This window comes from Anolis sagrei, chromosome X (genome assembly GCF_037176765.1).
Source record: "Anolis sagrei isolate rAnoSag1 chromosome X, rAnoSag1.mat, whole genome shotgun sequence".
NCBI classification, from domain to species: domain Eukaryota; kingdom Metazoa; phylum Chordata; class Lepidosauria; order Squamata; family Dactyloidae; genus Anolis; species Anolis sagrei.
This window is the reverse complement of record NC_090034.1, coordinates 15,268,100-15,285,294: the sequence shown is the minus strand read 5'-3', so window position 1 is coordinate 15,285,294 and position 17,195 is coordinate 15,268,100. Positions and strand designations below refer to the sequence as shown.

The following is a 17,195-nucleotide window of genomic DNA, read 5'->3' as shown; positions in this document are numbered from 1 at the left end:
ACAAAACAACAGCCAAATGTTGTTACATCCACAGGAGTTTTGTTTGGTGAGCGGCAGCAAGCTGTCTACGCCATCAATTACATCGACAAGTGTTGGGAGATATACCGGGATTTCTGCCGACCGAGTCCCCTCCCTCCACATGAACCTACCATGAAGATGAGGCAGTTTCTCTGGATGCTGAAAGTAAGAATCAGCTTCCCGGGTTTCTCCATGGGTCTGGTTCGCCACAGAATTGTTTGCTCCGAGTTGGGAAAGGCAATTTTATTTATTACCCCATTTCTCTGAAAATAAGACATCCCCTGAAAATAAGACCTAGTAGAGGTTTTGCTGAATTGCTAAATATAAGGCTCCACTGGCTGCCATTTATTTTCCGGGCCCAATTCAAGGTGCAGGTTTTGACCTACAAAGCCCTGAACGGTTTGGGACCCGCCTACCTGCGCGACCGCATTTCTATCTACGGACCCACACGACCTCTTTGATCTTCCGGAGAGGCTCCTCTCTCGCTCCTGCTTGCATCGCAAGTGCACTTGTGGGGATGAGAGAGGGGGCCTTCTCTGTGGTGCCCCCCCCCGGCTCTGGAATTCACTCCCCAGAGACATTAGGCAAGCCCCCTGAAAACTCCCTGACCAAACTTTGCACAAAATGACCTCAGAAGCACTTCATTTTATGGTTCGTGCAATTAAATCCTACCTCATCCCCGGATGCCCTCCCTGGTATGTTACATAGTCCTATCTCCCAGTGTTTTAAAATTTTATCTTTGAATTGGCCTTGCCCAGTGTGACCATTTGTGCTTTAATGTGCTGGAATGTGTCCAGAGGAGGGCGACTAAAATGATCAAGGGTTTGGAGAACAAGCCCTATGAGGAGTGCCTTAAGGAGCTGGGCATGTTTAGCCTGAAGAAGGCTGAGAAGGGGATATGATAGCCATGTTTAAATATGTGAGAGGAAGCCACAGGGAGGAGGGAGCAAGCTTGTTTTCTGCTTCCCTGGAGACTAGGATATTTTACATTGTCCTATCTCTCAGTGTGGCTTCAAACTCCAAGAGAGGAGATTCCATCTGAACATGAGGAAGAACTTCCTGACTGTGAGAGCCGTTCAGCAGTGGAACTCTCTGCCCCGGAGTGTGGTGGAGGCTCCTTCTTTGGAAGCTATTAAACAGAGGCTGGATGGCTATCTGTCAGGGGTGATTTGAATGCAATATTCCCTGCTTCTTGGCAGAGGATTGGACTGGATGGCCCATGAGGTCTCTTCCAACTCTTTGATTCTATGATTCTAATGTCTGTTTTTATCGCTGTGTCGCTTATTTATATTGGTTTTGCATCTAATGTATTTTATTTTATTGATTTTTGCTATGCTTTTGTGTTATATTGTGTTTATTGTACGTTGGGCGTGGCCTCATGTAAGCCGCACTGAGTCCCCCTGGGGGAGATGGAGCGGGGTATAAATAAAAGTTTATTATTATTTTATTAAGGCCTCCCCTGAAAGTAAGACCTAGCAAAGTTTTTGTTTGGATGCATGCTCCCCCTGGTGGCCAGAAGCTGCAACACCGTCCCTGCTGTACAAGTGGTCCAGGACCTTTCGTGGGAGATGGTTGCAATCTCCAGACAGGGTGTGGGAGCCAGGGACTTTACAGCCCTTATTTTTTGTGGCCCTTTTCTGGTTTGCGATGGCCACTACTGTACAGCATAGAATAAATCCTCAAACACTCCCTGCTTCATTTGGGAAAAGGCTGCACTCGCAGAGCTCAGATGGTGTTGTATTTCAGGGTCAATGCTGTCTTTTGTGAAGAAGTGGCTGCAAGGGAGCAGGAATGGTCAACACTTTCTAACATTACGCCATTAAGCTGTATTACTGGCTTTATAGAAGGATTGGCACCGGGACTTTGGTGCAGCTGGAATACTCTATTTATTTACTCTATTAATTTATTTATTTATTTATTTACTTTGCTTCTATACCGCTGTTCTCAGCCCGAAGGCGACTCACAGCGGTTCACAAGACACAGAACACAGCAGAATTCAACACCAATATAAAACAGTTAACAACCTAATCTAATATACAATTAATACACAATTACTACGATAACCATTCACTGGCGTCTCGTCACTAAAAACATGATTCAGATTCGTCATCCATTGTTCCATTCCTATGTCATTACCAGTCTTTGCACTAATTATTTGAACGCCTGCACAAATAACCAGGTCTTTACTTTTTTGCGGAAGACCATTAGAGATGGTGCTAATCTAATATCTGTGGGAAGGGCGTTCCACAGCTGGGGAGCCACCACCGAGAAGGCCCTGTCTCTTGTCCCCACCAGCCATGCTTGTGAAGCTGGCGGGATCGAGAGCAGGGCCTCCCCGGAAGATCTCAAAGTTCTGGTGGGTTCATAGGCCGAGATGCGGTCGGAAAGGTAGCTTGAGGCAGAACCGTTTAGGGCTTTAAAGGTCAACACCAGCACTTTGAATTGAGCCCGGTAGCAAGTCGGCAGCCAGTGGAGTTGGCGCAACAGGGGGATTGTATGCTCCCTGTGTCCTGCTCCTGTTAGTATCATGGCTACCGAGCGTTGGACTAGTTGAAGCTTCCAAGCTGTCTTCAAAGGCAACCCCACATAGAGACCGAAAGGTCATGAGTTCAAAGCCAGCCCGGGTCGGAGTGAGCTTCCAACCAAATTTGTGTAGCTTGTTGTCGACCTTTGCAGCCCGAAAGACAGTTCCATCTGTCAAGTAGGAAATTTAGGTACCACTTTGTGGGGAGGCTAATTTACTATATATACTCGAGTATAAGCCTAGTTTTTCAGCCCCTTTTTTAGGCTTAAAAAGTTTTCCTAGGCTTATACTCAAGTCAAGGTTATTTATTATTTTACTCTGTTATTAGTATTATTTTTATTACATTTATTATTTTACTCTATTTTTATTATTGTTACCTTTATATTATTTTACTGTACTATTATTTTATCACATTTATTATTTTACTCTATGTATTATTATTACATTTATTATTTTACTCTTATTATTGTTATTAAATTTCAATTATTTATTCTATTATTATTATTATTACATTTATTATTTTACTCTAATATTATTGGAAGGATGCATAAGCACATTGAAGAAGATTAGAATAATGGTTTCATCAGAGTTGGATAGTCTTATCTTAAATTACAGTTTTATGTAAATACACAAAAACATTTAACCTACTGATGATTTTCAGTAGCAGCTACATTTTTCACCCTCGGCTTATACTCGAGTCAATACATTTTCCAAGTTTCTTGTGGTAAAATTAGGTGCCTCGGTTTATATTCGGGTCGGCTTATACTCGAGTATATACGGTACCTAATTTACGAGGCCATAAAAATCTCCAGCAAGCATGCAGGGAATGAGGAAGTACTTCATCGGTGTTGCAGATGGACGGTGAAGCGACGGCTCCCCTGGTGGCCAGAAAAAGTTGGAGTGTCTCTGAGTGTCTGTCTATATGTATTGTGTGTCTATGACATTGAATGTTTGCCATGTATATGTACATTGTAATCTGCCCTGAGTCCCCTGCGGGGTGAGAAGGGCAGAATATAAATACAGTAAATAAATAAATAAATAAATACATAAATTGGCTGGTGCTTGCTAGACGAGCACTTTGTTTTTCTCTATGTTCAATGAGAGGCCAAGCTTCTCATTTGCTTCTGCAAAAGGTATTTAGATTAGCTTGTAGGTCTTCTTCTGAATGAGCACAGACTACGTTATCATCAGCATATTGGAGTTCTATAACAGATGTTGTTGTAACCTTGGTTTGACTTTCAGTCTGCTAAGGTTAAATAGCTTGCAATCTGTCTGTTATGAAATGATTTCCAATCCGGTGGGAAGCTTCCTATCAACAAAGTGTAATATCATAGCGATGAAAATGGAGAATAAGGTTGGGGCAATAACACAGGGCCTGCGATAGGTCCTGATCTGACAACAGTAGGAAGACGATGGAGTAGCCAGAGGTGAAGACAAGGGGTGGGCAGAATTGGAACCAATCTTTTGCTGTCTCTGCCTTTCTGAGTACATTTCATGCTCTTTGCTCATTGGGGAAAGATATTGGATGGGGTTAGATAGCAAATGCCCCACCTTCCCAAACATCTCCCCTGCTCCTTCCTGGATGTAGAAAGGGAATAACTAACTTCTTCTTTCCATTTGTAGGATTTAAGGCTCATCAGCAAGCAACTCACAGCCACCAAAGTTGTGAACGTTCTGGCCAAAGAGAGCCCAATTGTCCGCAATGGGGAGGACACAAATTTGGAGCATGAGGTGTGTGTGTGTCTTTCAGAAATCCATTTGTACAACTGCAATGGAAAGAGTCTGTTTGCTGTGGGAGCCTGGACTTCACTTGGAGGGAACTTCACTGCCCTACTGCACTATAGTGTTAATAATGCTATATTCTGCTTTAGCTGCCATGTATGATGCGTTTATTTTATGTGTTGTTTTAGACACATTGTGCCATGTGTAAGCCGCCCCGAGTTGTTGTTGTTATAATAATAATAATAATAATAATAATAATAAATATAAAATAATAAATAATATAAAAATAATATAATAAAAATCAAGAATAATAATATAAAATAATAAATAATAAATAATATAAAATAATATAATAAAAATCAAGAATAATAATATAAAATAATAATAAATAATATAAAATAATATAACAAAAACAAAGAATAATAATATAAAATAATAAGATAATAAATAATATACAAATAATATAATAAAAATAAATAATAAAATAAATAATAAATAATATACAAATAATATAATAAAAATAAATAATAATAATAAACAGAATGTGGATCGTCGATGTTGCAATCCCAGGCAACAGCAGGATTGAAGAGAAACAACTGGAAAACCTGACATGATATGAGGATTTAAAGATTGAACTGCAAAGACTCTGCACAAACCAGTAAAGGTAGTCCCAGTGGTGATCGGCACACTGGGTGCAGTGCCTAAAGACCTTAGCCTGCACTTAAACACAATTGGCACTGACAAAATTACCATCTGTCAACTGCAAAAGGCCACCCTACTGGGATCCACATGCATTATTGGCCGATACATCACACAGTCCTAGACACTTGGGAAGTGTCTGACGTGTGATCCAATACAACAGCCGGCAGAATGATCTTGTTTGCTGTGGACTCATCTTGTTGTGTTTCAAATAATAAATAATATTATTGCCGTTCCTTTTGTGAAATGCAAAACTCAGAATTCCATATAATGTTGCCATGGCGGTTAAAGTGGAAGGATAGCCTTATAACCTTGATTCCTGTATCTGATTTGTCGTCGATCCACTCCTTTGGGCTTCACACAAATCTACCATTTGTCAAAATATATGATCTTGTGCTATTCTTTTCCATTTCTGGCTGAATAGCTTAAATTCGGATATTTTGACTTTGGCATTTCAGCAATTACGTTTTGCAGCAGTGTTGTTTGGGTTGCTAGCCCTTTGGACCTTATAGCCCAGGAATGGGCCAACTTGGGCTCTCCAGGTGTTTTGGACTTCAACTCCCACCATTCCTAACAGCCTCGGGCCCCTTCCTTTTCCCCCTCAGCCGCTTAAGCGGCTGAGGGGGAAAAGGAAAGGGCCCGAGGCTGTTAGGAATGGTGGGAGTTGAAGTCCAAAACACCTGGAGAGCCCAAGTTGGCCCATACTTGGCCCAAGTCTCGTAATCCCTTTGGAGACTCAGTGGTGCTTTTCCTCTCCCCCTTTGGCTGCTTTGGCTTCTCTTCCAGATGGTGTTCCTTGAGTTTTTTGAAGCGCTGCTGGACTGTGCTCTGCTCTTCGTCACGGACGAGATGCTGAAGCGCCAGGCGGAGGAGGCCAGCCAGTCGGGCAGTTCCTACAGGACAGAGGACTTTGTGGACGGAGCCCGGCTCTCCCCACTCCCCCAGGACCACTCCTCCGGACAGGTACCCTCCAGACAGGTCTCTGGGTGCAGCTGCGGGCTTATGTGAGAAAGGAGTGGAGGGCACGAATTGCTATTTTGTTATTATTACTATTATTATTATTATTATTATTATTATTATTATTTGATGCACAACAAGATTAGTATACAGCAAACAAAATCACTATGCTGGCTTTTGTATTTGATCACACATCAGGCACTTCCCAAGCGTCTAGGACCATGTGATGTCAGCGCCGATTGTTTTTAAGTGCAGGCCAAGGTCTTTAGGCACTGCACCCAGTGTGCCGATCACCACTGGGACCACCTTGGCTGGCTTGTGCCAGAGTCTTTGCAATTTGATCTTTAACTCCTCATCTCGTGTGGATTGCAACAATGATGATCCATACTATGTTTCTGTCCACGGTCGTGAGGTCAGGAGTATTGTGCTCCGAAACTCTGTCAGTCTGAATTTGGAAGTCTCAGAGTAGTTTGACATGTTCATTTTTATTCTAAATAATATAATAAATATTCATTCCACAGATATATAAACCCACTTTCCTAGTTCCAATAGACCTCACTACCTCTCAAGATGCTTGCCATAGATGCAGGTGAAACGTCAGGAGAAAATGCCTCTAGAAGATGGCCATATAGCCCGAAAAAACCTACAACAACCCATAATAAATAATAAAAAAACTTTATTTGTATTCTGCCCTATCTCCCCGAGGGTGGACTCAGGGCGGATTCAATATAACAACAGCCAACATTAAATGCCTTTGTAAAACAAACAAATTCTGACATAAAATCCCAGAGAAACCCCGCATATGAAAATAACATTAAAACCTAACATCAAAGTAAAGCCTAACATCAGTAAATTAAACTGAACATCAATAAATTAAACTATTATTATTATTACTAATACTATTACTTTATATCCTGCTTTTTCTCTCCAAAATGAGGCTCATGCCCTATCCTCCTCCTCCTCCTCTTTATTATTCCACTTTTCTTCCCATAGGGACTCAAGGTCCCTCTTCTTCTTCTACTACTACTTCTCCTCCTCCTCCTCCTCCTCTTCCTCTTTATTATTCCACTTTTCGTCTCATAGGGACTCAAGGCCCCTCTTCTTCTTCTACTACTACTTCTCCTCGTCCTTGTCCTCCTCCTCTTATCTTTATTTTTATCCTAGTTTTCTCCTTGTAGGGACTCAAGGCCCCTCTTCTTCTATTACAACTACTTTTCCTCCTCCTCCTCCTCCTCCTCCTCCTCCTATTTCTATCCTGCTTTTTCTCTCCAAGAAAGAAATTCAAATGACTAGACAATATTTGTTATCTGTCCCTATTTAATATTATTATTACTACTACTATTACTTGTATTATTTTGCATCCTGCTTTTTCTCTCCAAGGCTCAAATCATTAGAACATATTTCTTGGCTGTCATACAGCCCAGAAAACTCACAGCAACCAAATTTCCAAGATGGTTCCCACTTTCAGAGAGCCCTGTGATGGGACACAGATCCCTCCATGACCACAGAAAACACTGGATGGGTCTGGGGGAAGTATGAGAGAACCCCTCCCCCCCCCAAGGATGATAAAAACAACAAATCATCCGGGCGTCACGGCCAATTCTCTCCTGACACGACAAAAAAAAGGGGGGGGGGGGTTGTCTCTGGATTTTGGGAGTTGTAGTTTGCCTACATCCCAAGAGTGCTGTGAACACTAGTTCCTAATACATAGCACCACAAAAAAGGGAAACCATTAGCATTAGCATTCACTGCAAGGAGAAATATCCAGTGAAAAGAATAATGGAGTGGGGAAATTCTGCATTACATTAGTAGCAAGAAATTGCTTACTAAGCAGTAGAACTACAACTCTCATCTGTCTTTGCACCATGCTTATTCCTCCCAGAGGGAGGTGCACCGTTCCTGGAGGCACTGCAATACCAGGTCGATGCGTGGAGTGGATGGAGCAAGCCCCTATTCCATCTCCCAGGCCCAAAAATCCATTTAATATATAGTCCTCAAATAGAGGACGTATCAGATATTAAACTGATAAGAACAGATACTACACTTGATCTTAGCCAAAAGGCCGAGAAGCGATACCCACGCCTTCCCAATCCCACCAAGTCCCTATTTCCAAGGATATTTCAGGTTATGGTGAGTGCCGTGAAGACGCACAAGCATCTGGAAGAATATTTTCGCTTTCTGCTCGGCAACTCTTTCCAATGTGCTCTACAAACCCAATACTTCCCAACACCCAAGTGGACATATTCATATAGAGGCAATTTAATCCGAGGTTTTATGTGTTTTTTCCATTGCGGAAATTTCAACATTTTTCCCGTCTCCCCCTTGGTGTAAAATTTGCATAATCCTGCCCACTGCCGCTCTCGTAAAGCATAACCCTTTTGCCACCCTCTTGAGCTGTGCAGGAGGCTGAGCGACGGGAAAGCCTTTCAGGCAACGCGGGAAGCAAATAATAATAATAATAATAATAATAATAATAATAATAATAATCTTTATTTACACCCTGCCACCATCTCCACAAAGGGGACTCAGGGCGGCTTACATGAGGCCAAGCCCAACAATACAGCAATGCAAATAGAGTGACGGGAAAGCTTTTCAGGCAAAGCGGGAAGCAAATAATAATAATAATAATAATAATAATAATAATAATAATAATAAATCTTTATTTATACCCCGCCACCCTCTCCACAAAGGGGACTCCGGGCGGCTTACATGAGGCCAAGCCCAACAATACAGCAATGCAAAGAAACAACATATAACAACAATAAAATATAAAAATAAGATACAAGAAACAATATAAATAAGCATTTATATAAGCAAAACCATTCCACTCCCGTCAGCTGTTGATGGAGATGCGTCACCAGGAGGGCTTCAAGGGCAGTGTGAAAAATTGTATGGAAAATTGTATCCCAGGTTGCCGATTTGGTGAAATTCTCACTTTAGACAAAATTGGGACCTCCAGGTGTTTTGGACTCCAACTCCCACCATTCCTGACAGCCTCAGGCCCTTTCCTTTTCCCGGCTGAGGGGGAAAAGGAAGGGGCCTGAGGCTGTCAGGAATGGTGGGAGTTGGAGTCCAAAACACCTAGAAGGCCCAAGTTTGCCTATACATGCTATAGATGCCTCTCACTTCCTGTTATCTCAGCCCCGTTCTTAACTAGGAGTTGTTTGCAAGTAGATGTTGTAACTCGGGGACTTTTTGTGTAGGGGACGTACTACACGGCAAAATGAAGATCTCCTACTCGTCGTAACCCAACTGACCTGTGTTTGTGTATGTTTGTCAGTCTGCTCAGACTAGAAGCACAAGCAGCGGGGAAGCGAGCAACGAGACGACAGACGCCACTCGCCGCCTGAGCTCCAAGTCGTCCGCTAGCAAGATTGTGCACTTTGTCGAAGTCAGCAAGACAAAGAAGTCCGAGGTTGGTGCAATGGGTCATTCCTTTGTCGACCTGTTAGTTGTGCTGAGTTTCCCAGACGGGGTTTCAATGTAGCAGAGATTGAGTTATCTCTTGACTTAACTCAATGAGCTCGGATGTAAATATATCTCTTTAAATACAATTCTCTCCTGCTTACGAATGATACCTCCAAACATAGGATAGGACACGGGGTCTTCTTGTTGTTTCCTTCTAGGACAGTGGTTCTCAACCTTCCTAATGCCGCGACCCCTTCATATAGTTCCCCATGTTGTGGTGACCCCCAACCATAACATTATTTTCGTTGCTACCCCATAACTGTAAATTTGCTACTGTTGTGAATCCTAATGTAAATATCTGATATGCAGGATGTATTTTCATTCACTGGACCACATTTGGCACAAATACGTCCAAATTTGAATACTGGTAGGGTTGACAGGGGGATTGATTTTGCCATTTGGGAGTTGTAGTTGCTGGGATTCATAGTTCACCTACAATCAAAGAGCATTCTGAACTTCACCAATGTTGTAAGTGAACCAAACTTGGTACACAGAACTCCAACGACCAACAGAAAATACTGGAGGTCATTGAACTTGAGTTTGGGAGTTGTAGTTAATAATAATAATAATAATAATAATAATAATAACAACTTTATTTATACCCTGCCACCATCTCCCCAAGGGGACTCAGGGCGGCTTACATGAGGCCAAGCCCAACAACACATCTGTAAACAACAAAGCAGCAAGCAAATAAAACAGTACATTTAGTATAACTCACATATAAGCAATAACACACAAAATTTAAAACCTTACACCCAGGTCAGATGTAATAGATTAATATTTTAAAAATAAAATAAACACTGGGCGTGAACAGTGTTCACCTACATCCAGAGATTGTGGACTCAAACAATGATGGATCTGGACCAAACTTGGCACAAATTCTCAATATGCCCCAATGTAAACACTGGTAGAGTTTGGGGGAAATAGACCTTGATATTTGGGAGCTGTAGTTGCTGGGATTTATAGTTCACCTACAATCAAAGAGCATTCTGAACCCCACCAAAGATAGAATTGGGCCAAACTTCCCATACAGGACTCCCATGACCAACAAAAATACTGTGGTTTGTGATGGTCTTTGGCGACCCCGGACATCCCTTGCGACCCCAGGGGTCCTGACCCCCAGGTTGAGAAATGCTCTTCTAGGGTTATGTATTTACTTTTGACATGTGCGGTAGCGTGATGGTTAAACTGCTATATGCAGGAAAGCTGCTGACCGGAGGGTTAGCAATTCAAAGCCACAAGTCGGGGTGAGCTCCTGACTGTCAGCCTTAGCTTCTGCCTACCTAGCAATTTGAAAGCATGTAATGCAAGTAGATAAAAAGGTATCACCTCGGTGGAGAGGTAAAAGGGCACCTATGCAGACACGCTGGCAACAGTTGGAGAAAGTCTCTGGACAACAGACTCCTCGGCATGGAAAAATGGAACAAGAGCACCTCCCTGTGGCCGGAGTTGAGCATCGCCTCCAGACGCCAGAGATGGAAAGGGGAAGGCCTTTACCTCTGTCTGTGTATTGTATGTCATTGTTTACTGTGTAAAAAAGGCATTGAATGTTTATATATGTAAACTGTAATCTGCTCTGAGTCCTTCTGGGGAGATAAAGCAGAATATAGATTCATACAATCCTAGAGCTGGAAGACACCTCACGGGCCATCCAGTCCATCCCCATTCTGCCCATTCTGCCAGGAATCAGGAAAATTGCATTCAAAGCACTCCTGACAGATGGCCATCCAGCCTCTGTTTAAAAGCCTCCAAAGAAGGAGCCTCCACCACACTCCTGGGCAGAGAGTTCCACTGCTGAACAGCTCTCACAGTCAGGGAGTTCTTCCTAATGTTCAGGTGGAATCTCCTTTCTTCCCTGTAGTTTGAAGCCATTGTTCTGCGTCCTAGTCTCCAGGGCAGCCAAAAACAAGCTTGCTCCCTCCTATGACTTCCCCTTACATATTTATACATGGCCCTCATCATGTTTCCTCTCAGCCTTCTCTTCTGCATGCTAAACATGCCCAACTCCTTAAGCCGCTCCTCATAGGGCTTGTTCTCCAGACCCTGGATTATTTTAGTCACCCTTCTCTACTTTATTATATAAAGTGTATTATTATTATTATTTATATTGAAATACCCCAATTTTTTGTGTGATTTTTGTGTGATTGGCCTTTTCTGATTTGCACAGAAGGGGAAAACCAAGGAGGGCAAAAAGGAAGAGAAAGCGTCTCGACATGGTTCAAAATCATCCAGCAAAGAAAGGACCCGTTCTCCCCCATGTAAGTCCTATATGGCTTCTGGCTTATATAACACATGCCTTCTGGTGTTCAAGGTCTCACCCGGCTCTTCGGAAAAACAACTAGTGAAGTGACCTGGGATGGAAGTGTGCTGCTTAAACCTAAGTAGAATAGAGCCATTCGGTCAATTATTGAATGGTCATTCCAATTGAGGCTTTGCTCTAATCAGGAGTAACCACAGAAGTCATTTCAGAGCCACTAGCAATAACCTTTGAGGATGCTTGGAGAAGTCCCAATAGATTAGAGGAGGGCGAAATTGTCCCTATCTTCAAGGAGGAGAAAGAGGAGCCTAGCAATTACTGTCCCGTCAGCCCTGGCCTCAATCCCAGGAAAGATTCTAGAGCAGATCATGAAAGAGGCAGTCTGCAATCACTTAGAAAGAAATGCTGTGATCGCTAAAAGTCAGCATGGATTTCTCAAAAACACATCTTGCCAGGTTAATCTTATCTCTTTTTTCGATAAGGTTACAAGCTTGGTAGATGGAGGGAATGCTATGAATGTAACATATCTTGATTTCAGTAAGGCCTTTGACAAAGTCCGCCAAGACCTTTTCCCAAGCAAACTAGACAAATGTGGGCTAGGCAATGTGACTCTTAAGTGGATCTGTCATTGGTTAAGTGACCGAACCCAAAGGATGCTTCTCCCCAATGGTTCCTCTTCATCCTGGAAAGGTGGGACTTGTGGGATGCCATAAAGAAGGTGTCATAAGGAAGAGGGAGCAGGCTTGCTTTCTGCTGCCCTGGAGACTAGGACTCAGTGGATCACAATAATAATAATAATAATAATAATAATAATAATAATAATAACAACTTTATTTATATACCGCTCTATCTCCCTGAGGGGGGCTCAGGGTGGTTTCAAAGTAACATCACCAAAACATACAGAGTAAACAGCATGACATAAATTAACAACACAACATAAGCAAAAAATTATCACAATAACACATATATATTAAAACACATTGGGTGCCAATTACAGGAAAGGTGATTCTATCTGAACATTAAGAACTTTCTGACTGGAAGAGCTGTTCAACAGTGGAACTGTCTGCCTTGGAATCTAGTGCCATAAAGAGAGTGTCATAAGGAAGAGGGAGCAGGTTTGCTTTCTGCTGCCCTAGAGACTAGGACTCAGTGGAGCATTGGGTGCCAATTACAGGAAAGGGTATTCTACCTGAACCTTAAGAACTTCCTGACCGTAAGAGCTGTTCAACAGTGGCTCTGCCTCAGAGTCTGGCGGAAACTCTTTCTTTGGAGGCTTTTAAACAGAGGCTATAAGGCCATCTGTCCAGGCTGCTTTGATTGTGCTTTTCCTGCCTGGCAGAATGGGGTTGGATTGGACGGTCCCTGAGGTCTCTTCCAACGATTCTGTGATTCCAACAGGACTTGACCAGTGTGAACACTGAACTGTCTGCTCTGTCATTGTATATCCTTCTTGAGACGCTGCAGGGTCCGTCCTCCATTGCTGGGCCTGGACTCCAGTGGAGCCATAGGTTGACCATTTGGCCTTCTCTCCTCCTTCCAGCGCCCGCAATGACGAGTGTCACCTTCACTGCTGTTGAGGAAGACAAAGGTGAAGAGGAAACGCCAGCGCTGACAACCTCAGGAGTGGAGCAGGAGGTGCTTCTTAGTGTTCCGATGAAAGAATTGGCAGGTGAGACAATGAGGTCTTTTGAGACAGCAGGGCTTTAAAAAAAAATCATGTCAGAAGCAACTATACAAACTGCAAGTCGCTTCTTTTATGAGAGAATTGGCTGTCTGCAGAGACGTTGCCCAGGGGATGCCCGGGTATGTTACCATCCTGTGGGAGGCTTCTCTCATGTCCCTGCTAGAGTTGACAGACAGGAAGTCACCCCATCTCACGGATTTGAACCACTGACCTTCAGGTAAAGCACGGATGACTAGGTGCCCTATGGGACCCCAAAGTGCAAATCCAGAAGCACCCCAGAGGCCCCTGCAACAAAAATGCAATTCCTTTAGCTGACGTTTCACCTGAAAACTGGCCAAAGGCTTTCCATCCCACCTACAGATGTGGTGCTGTCCTCCACAGGAAGTGTGCTACAATTCCCAGAACCAGTTGAAATGGCCACCGGATTTAAGTTCTGTAACACTGAGAAACTCTTCTTGTGCTTCTATACAGGACATTTTTATGAAGTGGGAGAGCTTTGGAGGGCAGCTAAAAAAAAACCATTAGAGGAGGTTCTCTGTTCAAAAGGTTGCTCTCTAAGTAGAGCGTGATAGAAATGAATGAGAAAAGAGGACTGGCAGCACTAACACACTTCTGTTCCTTGTGTATTTGAACTAAGCACCTGCACATTCTGAGATGTGTGGAACCCAGTGTGAAATCCCGTAGCTGCCGCATGAGGGCAGTAGAAGGACAGGAAATAAAAACATCAAGTGGAAATATGAAGCTTGGGCTGGATTCCATCATCGCCCAATCATTTCAGATTTGTATTGTCAAAGGCTTTCATGGTTGGAATCACTGGGTTGTTGTAAGTTTTCCTGGCTGTATGAGTATGTTCCAGAAGCATTCTCTCCTGATGTTTCGCCTCCATCTATGGCAGGCATCCTCAGAGGTTGTGAGCAGGCATCCTCAGAGGTTGCAACCTCACAACCTAAGGATGCCTGCCACAGATGCAGGTGAAACGTCAGGAGAGAATGCTTCTGGAACATGACCATACAGCCTAAAAAAAAACCTTACAACAAACTATTTCAGATTTGCAGTGGATTGTAAGCCTTTGACTATAAACGATAGTTATATTACACAAGGTCGTACTATTTGTCCATCTTGTGCAATTGCGTTTCTTTTGACTGACAGCAGCTGTGTCTCTGCTAGAAATCATTGTGTTAAAGGAGTCAGGGACTGGATGGGAACCTTTGGCAATGCAAAAACTTGTGCTTTCTCTACTATCAAAAGTTGTCATCACTTTTTTTTTATTGTGGTCCAGATAAGCTCCAAAATGCCAAAAACGAACAGAAGGACAAGCACAGTTTGTGGATGAGCCAGATATACATTTTCTTCGTCAACAAATTCTTTGCCGGCTACAAGCACTTGCAGGTCGTGAAGGAAACCATTTTGGACAACAGGGTCTGGGAAACGGAACTACACTTACTGAGGAAGATTCAGGAGGAGGAAGAAGACGCAAAGTGAGTGGTCTGTGGCCCTTTTCTCTTTAATGGAGACTGGACTTTCTTCACTCCAAGTCACAAAGGGGTCCTTTCCCAGATGGCATTTATCTTACAAGTACTTTTTCAGGGCCAAGTTCTACAAGGTCAGGCTGTAGTTGCAGCCATACATAAAACTAAACCACCTTGAGTTGTAGGTTCTGCTGCAATCAGGAAAAGTAGACTAAAAGCAAGCGCATGTTCTGGTTTAATCTCTTAGGCGCATTGCCCTCCCCCCTGCTTCTGCCAACAAAAGAAAGATATGGACAGCTATGTCCCGTTCTTAGGGCTCATCATATCTGGTGGTGCAGCGGGTTAAATCGCTGAGCTGCTGAACTTACTAACAGAAAGATTGGCAGTTCGAATCTGGGGAGCAGGGCGATCTCCCACTGTTAGCCCCAGCTTCTGCTAACCAAGCAGTTTGAAAACATACAAATGTGAGTAGATCAATAGGTGCCACTTCTTCAGGAAGGTAATGGCACTCCATGTAGTCATGCTGGCCACATGACCTAGGAGGTGTCTATGGACAACACTGGCTCTTCGGCTTAGAAATGGAGATGAGAATCACCCCCCAGAGTTGGACACAACTAGACTTAATGTCAAGGGGAAACCTTTACCTTTACTACCTGGCCCTAAGACATCAATATCAAAAATTTAGGATCATTTTGTACGTGAAAGGACTAAATGCCTTTGCTACAGAGGTCTAGTAAATCATTTCCTAGAGCAGAACCAACAATTGCCATTTTCCACCGTGTCAGGGACTGGCACAACCTTTGTGCTTGTTGGATTCCGGCTATTTCCTTTCTGTTATTGTCACAGAACAATACAGGATTAACTGTGTTGATTTATTTAATGGTTTTATTTATTTGTTCTAATTATTTTTTTTAAAAAGCCCTTGCTACAGAGGCCTAGTAAATCATTTCCTACAGCAGAACCAACAATTGCCGTTTTCCACCGTGTCAGGGACTGGCACAGTCTTTGTGCTTGTTGGATTCCGGCTTTCCTTTCTATTGTTGTCACAGAACAACACAGGATTAACTGTTCAATAGATTTATTTAATGGTTTTATTTATTTGTTCTAATTATTTTAAAAAACATTTATGTGTTCAATTCTAATGTTTATAAGTGTTAGGTTTTTTATTTAGCCACTTTGAGTGTCCTTTGGCAGAGAAAAAGTGGGGTATAAAATATGGGTTGCTTACCTGTAACCGTAGTTCCCCGAGTGGTCACCTGTGAATTACCATATGTGCGATTCACAGTGACCACGATGGGGAATATGAACAATACAAACCACAAGTGTGTTGTTTAGAAGGGCTGGTATGGATTCTGCAGTTTGGTTGAACTGTGCTGTGAATTGACTTCTGTTAGTTTAAAGTTGCTTCCACTTGTCCCAGAAGTCGCGTGTTAAAAATGCAATGGTTGCTTTCCCACTCCGTGTTTGATCACAGGCTAAAAGCTATGCGGGAGGCAGAAGAATTAAGAAAACTGGAAGAAGCCGCAGCTGCAGCCGAGAAGGCAGCTTTAGAGCTGGAAGAAAGCATGGGCCGAGAGATGGAGGAGATCTCTGTGCAGCCTCCCCCTCCGCCGAAAGAAGAGCCTCCCGTTGTGCCTCAAGTGCCGCCAAGCAGCAAGGCGACAGCAGGAGGGAAGAAGAAGAAGAAGGCGGCCCAGTAGAGCCACGTGACATCCATCCGTTGGGGCCTTTGAATTGTACTAGTAATAAAAGTATTTTTATGAAATCAATGGCTTTGTCAAGATGACCCTCACAACCTAGTTAGAAACAGATTACTGAACATTTCTGAAACACAGTCTAGACCAGCCATGGGCAAACCCAGGCCTGGAGGTCGGATGTGGCCCCTTGGCCTCTTTTCTCAAGCCCTCTCGCTGTTTCTCTCTATCTTATCTTTCTTTCCCTCATTCTTTCCTCCTTCCCTTTTTCCTTACCTCCCTTTCTCCCCTCCTCCTTCCTTCCTTTTCCTCCATCCTTCTCCTCTTTCTCCTTCCTTCCTTCCTTCCTTCCTTCCTTCCCTCCCTCCCTCCCTTTTGTCTTTCCTTCCTTCCCTCTTTCCTCCCTCCCTCCCCTCTCTCTCCCCTTCCTTCCTTCCTTCCTTCCTTCCTTCCTTCCTTCCTTCCTTCCTTCCCTCCCTCCCTCCCTCCCTTTTGTCTTTCCTTCCTTCCCTCTTTCCTCCCTCCCTCCCCTCTCCCCTTCCTTCCTTCCTTCCCTCCCTCCCTCCCTCCCTCCCTTTTGTCTTTCCTTCCTTCTCTCTTTCCTCCTTACCTTCGTCCATTCCCTTCCTTTCTTCTTTTTCTCCATTCTCTTTTTCCTTCCTTCTTTCCTCCCAGGGGATGCTTAGCTGGGAGAAAAGAGAAG

General features: G+C 43.3%; 1 protein-coding gene and 1 non-coding gene across 2 annotated transcripts in view; one reads left to right on the top strand and one right to left on the bottom strand.

Annotated features, from left to right (window-relative positions):
- LOC137094830 (radial spoke head 10 homolog B2-like) overlaps positions 1-16,567 on the top strand; it is a 40,193-nt gene extending 23,626 nt beyond the window's left edge. Inside the window, exons 13-20 of the mRNA XM_067460718.1 lie at positions 35-183; positions 4,166-4,273; positions 5,750-5,926; positions 9,201-9,335; positions 11,556-11,646; positions 13,186-13,314; positions 14,609-14,807; positions 16,273-16,567. Coding sequence (XP_067316819.1) covers positions 35-183; positions 4,166-4,273; positions 5,750-5,926; positions 9,201-9,335; positions 11,556-11,646; positions 13,186-13,314; positions 14,609-14,807; positions 16,273-16,498 — 1,214 coding nt within the window. The 3' untranslated portion in view covers positions 16,499-16,567. The remainder of the gene's footprint in view (positions 1-34; positions 184-4,165; positions 4,274-5,749; positions 5,927-9,200; positions 9,336-11,555; positions 11,647-13,185; positions 13,315-14,608; positions 14,808-16,272) is intronic.
- On the bottom strand, positions 7,804-7,994 carry LOC132782191 (U2 spliceosomal RNA). Its single transcript, XR_009632036.1, has one exon. It is a non-coding gene; the product is annotated as a U2 spliceosomal RNA (small nuclear RNA).
- Positions 16,568-17,195: the final 628 nt, after the last annotated feature.